This window comes from Protobothrops mucrosquamatus, unplaced genomic scaffold, assembly GCF_001527695.2.
Source record: "Protobothrops mucrosquamatus isolate PMUCROS unplaced genomic scaffold, P.Mucros_1.0 scaffold5842, whole genome shotgun sequence".
NCBI lineage: Eukaryota > Metazoa > Chordata > Lepidosauria > Squamata > Viperidae > Protobothrops > Protobothrops mucrosquamatus.
In genome coordinates, this window is record NW_015391687.1 from 14,937 (window position 1) to 21,613 (window position 6,677).

Here is a 6,677-nt window from a genome sequence, read left to right on the forward strand (position 1 = left end):
CTCTCCTCCTCCCTCTCTCTGGAAGATAAACACATGATTGCCTACAGACAGCAAGCTTGTATTCCTGTCCTTGAATGGACAATCTTGTGGCTGAAAAATATAGGCTGAGATTCATAAATCCAGATTTATAATACTCTGTTTCAAATTGAAGTACGACCCACGTACTTTAGAACAGTGATCGAATCATGCGCAGATGAGATTAATCTGCTACTCTAATGTATATTTTTAGAATTTCCCTGTCTATTTCGTGAGATAAAAGGTAAATGTTCCAGGTTTGCCTACGGCAGTGGTGGTGAACCTATGGCACGGGTGCCAGAGGCGGCACTCAGAGCCCTCTCTGTGGGCACTCGCGCCGTCAACCCAGTCCTAGGCCTTCAGCTGGGTTTTATAAAACCTTTTCGCTTTAGGCCTCCGCTGCCGTGTACAAAAAAAAAGAAAAGGTCCAATCAATCAGTCAATTTCAACTTCTCGTGGAAAAAAAAGATCTTGCAAAGTTGGAATTGATTAATTGAACTTTTTAGTCCCACCCAGTCTGCTGTTACCACCGCAGCCACGCCCACCCAATGGGCCACACCCACCCAATGGGCCACACCCACCCAGCCCCCGACGATGCATAAGTGGGTTTTGGGTTGCAGTTTGGGCACTCGGTCTCTAAAAGGTTCGCCATCACTGGCCTACGGGGTGCTCTCTCTTCCACAGCACAAACAAACATATTTCCATGTCATTAGGTGCGAGGTTTAGCTCCTGTGCTCTTGAGACAGATAATAAAGCAATTCTGTTCCTGGTCAATGCACTTGATGCCAGCCAAAGGAGTAAATGAGATTTTTTCTTGTGGACATCATATTCATATCGGTGTCGCTACTCCATCGCAACTCAGTGCATCTGTCTGAGTGGCGTTCCATTTTTCTTCTTTCTGCTCTAACGAAGACATGCCCACACGATGCGTAGACAGTATGAATCAATAAGTTGGTTTTTTTTTAAGGTGGGTTTGGAGCTTTGAACCGTATTTAGTGATAATTGTCGCCAGTATATATTTTGCAGGCCATCTGCTCTCGAACTGAATCAATGTAGGCCGATCGAAAGATATTAAATTGGTGTCGTACCTTCGTGGCTCCCTCAGAAGGAAAATCCCTGGCCTTTTCAGCATAGTTGTGAAATCAAAGATAATAATAATAATAATAAATTTGGAAGGGACCTTGGAGGTCATCTAGTCCAACCCCCTGCTCAGGCAGGAAACCCTATACCATGTTATGCATGTTATGCTTCTGCACAGTCAGTGTCCAGCTCTGACCCATTTTAGTGTTACATCTGTGCTTTGGATACCAGAAACTGGTGCCAAATATGCTTTTGTTTCAAGAGCTGGTGCAAAAGTAATCATGATTAGCATTCATATATCCGCAAATGTAGCAGTCATCACAGCAGATGCTGGAAATGGAAGAGAAATTAAAATAGAGAGCTCAACAGGAAAATAGACAGTGAAGCACATGGGAGGGTGAAAAGGCTCAGCCACGTAGCTCCTTTAGTTTACTCTGAAAACAAAATGATTTCTTGGGTGAACCGTTTACAGAGAGAGAGTCCTCAATTTATGGCCAATGGCTTAGTGACCGTTTGACATTAGGACAGATCCACTGGGAGTTATACACGACCCAGATTTGAAGTTTCAACAGGTGCCCTCTCTCCCCCACTCGTGGCCACGTTACACGGGCCACATTTGCAGCCACTTGTACCTTCCTGTGGTCCTTTGATCGCGTTTTACAATAGTTTTGCTGAAAATGGACATTTCCTTCTGGTTTGGGAAAACCGTGCCCGTAGTAAGCCATTGGTTCAGCTAATAACCACCAACACACACACACACTCAGACAGACAGACAGACAGAAAATCAGGTTGTTCATGTGACCCACTTTGTTGTTGTTAATTGCGAAGTCGTGTCCGACCCATCGTGACCCCATGGACAACGTTCCTCCAGGCCTTCCTGTCCTCTACCATCTTCTGGAGTCCATTTAAGCTCATGCCTCCTGCTTCAGTGACTCCATCCAGCCACCTCATTCTCTGTCGTCCCCTTCTTCTCTTGCCCTCCATCTTTCCCAGCATTAGGCTCTTCTCCAGTGAGTCCTTCCTTCTCATTAGGTGGCCAAAGCACCTGAGTTTCAACTTCAGGATCTGGCCTTCTAAAGAGCAGTCAGGGTTTATCTCCTCTAGGACTGACCGGTTTGAGCGCCTTGCAGTCCAGGGGACTCGCAGGAGTCTTCTCCAGCACCAGAGTTCAAAGGCCTCCATTCTTTGTCGCTCAGCCTTTCTCAGTCCAACTTTCACATCCATACATTGTGACCCACTTTAGGCCAGCCCTAAAATCACAGGAAGGGGTCTCTCAGAGGTCTTCTAGTCCAATCCCCTACTCAGATCGGGAGTCTTATACCACCCCAGTTAAATGGTTCTCCATTCCCAACTTACAACCGCGATGGGAGGCTCCATTACATTCGTAGGTCGAGGCGGGAAATGTGATAGATGAAGCATTTCTAGCTAGCCTAACTTAGAGCTGTGCTGGCGGAGGGGTTAGAAGTATTGCAGGTTGATTCTGCCGACTGCCAGGGGTTCAATCCTCACCGGCTCAAGGTTGACTCAGCCTTCCATCCTTCCGAGGTCGGTAAAAATGAGGACCCAGATTGTTGGGGGCACAATAGGCCGACTCTGTAAACCGCTTAGAGAGGGGCTATTGCTATTTAGAAAAAAATGGAAATCGGCGAGAGAGAAATATCCAAGCAGGCCAACTGTCTGGGATGCATACGATGAAGGGAGGAGAGCATTTCCCCAAACTCAATGCTGAAAGCCAAATGCCACTTCCCAGAGCATTAAAGCAGCTACATCCTCTAAGGCAGAAGTCCCCAACCTTTTGGGCACCAGGGACAGGTTCCATGGAGAAAGGTTTTTCCACGGACCGGAAAGTGCATGGTTTTGTGTGCTGCCTGCATCCCACGGATGGGGCTTTGCTTGTTTGTGCGGACCGGTTGCTAGCATGCCGCGGCCGAGTACCGGTCCACGTACCGGGGGTTGGGGACCCCCAGTATAAGGCACTCATAGCTGCCTCAAAGGACATCCCTTTGATCGTGGTGTCGCAGGGCTTATAATTCAGTATTGCAAGCTGACTCTGCCCACTGCCAGCAATTCGATACTGGCTCAAGGTTGACTCGGCCTTCCATCCTTCCGAAGTCGGTAAAATGAGGACCCAGATTGTTGGGGGCAATACGCTGACTCTGTAAACCGCTTAGAGAGGGCTGTAAAGCACTGTGAAGTGGTATATGCTATTGCTATTCCCCTGCTCTCTATTGTCTGTCTGTCTGTCTGTCTGTCTTGTCTGTCTGTCTGTCTGTCTGTCTGTCTTGTCTGTCTGTCTGTCTGTCTGTCTGTCTGTCTGTCTGTCTGTCTGTCTGTCTGTCTGTCTGTCTATCTATCTATCTATCTATCTATCTATCTATCTATCTATCTATCTATCTATCTATCTATATCTGGTGGCGCAATGATTAGAATGCAGTATTGCAGGCTAATTCTGCCCACTGCCATGAGTTTGATCCTGACCGTCTCAAGTGTCATGTGTCTGATTGTCATGTGTCATGTGTCAGACAGTTCTGCATATTGTCAAAGCAAGAATATACAGTATTTGCAGCGTTGACATCAAGGTTGACTCGGCCTTCCATCCTTCCGAAATCAGTAAAATGAGGATCCAGATTGTTGGGGGCAAATATGCTGACTCTGTAAACTGCTTAGAGAGGGCTGTAAAGCACTATGAAGTGGTATATGCTATTGCTATTCCCCTGTTCTCTATTATCTGTCTTATCTATCTATCTATCTATCTATCTATCTATCTATCTATCTATCTATCTATCTATCTATCTATCTATCTGTCATCTATCCATCCATCCATCCATCCATCCATCCATCCATCCATCCATCCATCCATCTATCTATCTATATCTGGTGGCGCAGTGGTTAGAATGCAGTATTGCAGGCTAATTCTGCCCACTGCCATGAGTTTGATCCTGACCGGCTCAAGGTTGACTCAGCCTTCCATCCTTCCGAAGTCGGTAAAATGAGGACCCAGATTGTTGGGGGCAAATATGCTGACTCTGTAAACCGCTTAGAGAGGGCTGTAAAAACACTGTGAAGCGGCATATAAGTCTAAGGGCTATCGCTAAGTCTAGAATCGGTGTCAACCCCTTGCTACGAAAAGAACCCTTTCCCCTCTTGTTTTCAGATTGCACGTCAACAGCATGCCTCTGTTTAACGAGAACTTTTTTTTTGCTTCCCCCCCCTTGCAGTAACGATGCGTCAATTTGACCACCCCCACATTGTCAAGCTGATTGGCGTCATTACGGAAAACCCTGTCTGGATCATTATGGAGCTGTGTACTCAGGGAGAGGTAAGAGAGGAATCGATCAAGGCAACGTCTGTCTTCAAGCATTTGATAAAAGACTTGGGGGGAACATGGAAGTATTGTGTGAACGTCTCTCTCGAAGGAAGGAAGCACGTTCAGCATTTGGCAACGGCAGAATCATAGTTTCAAATGGAGCCCGGCGGGAATTGTGGATTGAAGAGGAGACCTAAACCTTTTTTTTCTCAGTGTGGAGTTGAGTGACAGATCTCTGGTTTACTACTGGGAAGAGGAGAGCTGAAAATGATCATAAATAAATTTTAAAAAAAACTTTGCACACCCTAAAGGTAGTCCTTGACACGCAGCAGTCCATTTAGTGACCGTTCCAAGTTACAGAGGCACTGAAAAAAGTGACTTATGACCTTTTTTCACACCTACGACCATTGCAGCCTTGTGAAGAGGCCAGGGTTGCCCACCCTTCAGAATCAGAATCAGAATAGAGCTGGAAGGGACCTTGGAGGTCTTCTAGTCCAGCCCCCTGCTCAAGCAGGAGATCCTATACCATTTCAGACAAGTGGCTGTCTTGTCTCTTTTTAAAAACCTCCAGTGATGAAGCACCCACAACTTCTGGAGGCAAGGAGTTCCATTGGTTAATTGTCCTCACTGTCAGGAAGTTTCTCCTAAATTCCTGATTGCTTCTCCCCTTGATTAGTTCCCATCCATTGTTTCTTGTCCTGCCCTCTGGTGCTTTGGAAAATAAATTGACTCCCTCCTCTTTGTGGCAGCCTCTCAAACACTGGAATACTGCTATCATGTCCCCCTTAGTCCTTCTTTTCTCTAGACTAGCCATGCCCAATTCCTGCAACCCTTCTTAGTTTAGAGTACGGTAGTCCAAGCTCTTGTAAAACACGTACGTTTTGATTGGAAGGAAATCCATTTAATTCTAAAGTTCAGCAGAGATACCCAAATTCGAATACTGTCATCGCTTTCCTTTTAATAGTTGAGTGCCACAATGATTGAGGCCACTGCCAGGACTTCTTGTGGAAGTCTAGTGATAAAAGTCCACTTTAGAAGTCACAGTTTCTCTGAAGCAGTCCAGTGAGAATGGAGCAGGCTCAGTAGCCACGGGATGGAGGACACTGGAATGGAGAAGAGAGATCAAGGCAGTTGGGATTCTTTATACGCCACAACATCATCATCATCATCATCATCATAATATCACACAGACTGACTACAAGCAGCAGCATGATAAAGTAGCAACAATGGTGCATTGGAAGATCTGCAAGAAATATCATTGGCCTGCAAGCAAGAACTGGTGGGATCATAAAATAGAGAAAAGTCATAGAAAATGATAAAATTAAACTGCTCTGGGACTTCAGAATTCAAACAGACAAACACCTGCAACATAACACCCCGGACTTAACAATTGTCGATAAGAAAGACAAAAAAGTCTGGATAGTGGACGTGGCAGTGCCTGGAGACAGCAGAATAGACGAGAAAGAACTGGAGAAGATAACAAAATACAAAGACCTATAAATAGAAATAGAAAGACTATGGCAAAAGCAAGCAAGGGTAGTACCAATAGTCATAGGCGCCTTGGGTGCAATCCCAAAACAACTGGAGCACCATTTGAACACCATCATCGGCATTGACAAATTCACCATTAGTCAATTGCAAAAGGCGGCCTTACTAGGAACCGCTTCCATCCTGCGACGATATCTGTAATATCGTCAAACATCCACATCTGCCTATCCCAGGTCCTGGGTAAGGACTCGATAGGTAGACAAAATGCCAAATCCAGTCTGAACATCTGGCTGACTGTGTGATGATCCTCAATAATAATAATAATAATGATGATGATGATGATGATGATGATGATGATGATGATGATGATAAAGTTGGAAGGGACCTTGGAGGTCGTCTAGTCCAACCTCCTGCTCAGGCAGGAAACCCTATACCGTTTCGGACAAATGGCTGTCCAGACTCTTAAAAACTTCCAGTGTTTGACAAGAGACTGGACAGCCATTTGTCCGAAATGTTGAACAGAGATCCTTTGCGCTGCAACGTTCTGCCCCTGGTTTTGTTTTTGCTCAGTCTGACCTCTCTCTCTCTCTCTCTCCTTTATCCTGTAGCTGAGATCGTTTCTCCAAGTCAGAAAATACAGCTTAGATCTGGCGTCTTTGATACTTTACGCTTATCAACTTAGCACCGCCCTTGCCTACTTAGAGAGCAAACGGTTTGTACATAGGTAAGATCATCACCACCCAGCAAAATATTTGTGTATATATATAAAAAAAAAGTTGTATACATC

The 6,677-nt window shown here is 45.4% G+C and overlaps 1 protein-coding gene across 1 annotated transcript in view; it reads left to right on the top strand.

Annotated features, from left to right (window-relative positions):
• LOC107299973 (focal adhesion kinase 1-like) overlaps window positions 1-6,677 on the top strand; it is a 57,634-nt gene that overhangs the window by 778 nt on the left and 50,179 nt on the right. The window contains exons 2-3 of the mRNA XM_015829318.2: window positions 4,314-4,414; window positions 6,499-6,614. Of these exons, the coding sequence (XP_015684804.2) occupies window positions 4,314-4,414; window positions 6,499-6,614 (217 nt within the window). The remainder of the gene's footprint in view (window positions 1-4,313; window positions 4,415-6,498; window positions 6,615-6,677) is intronic.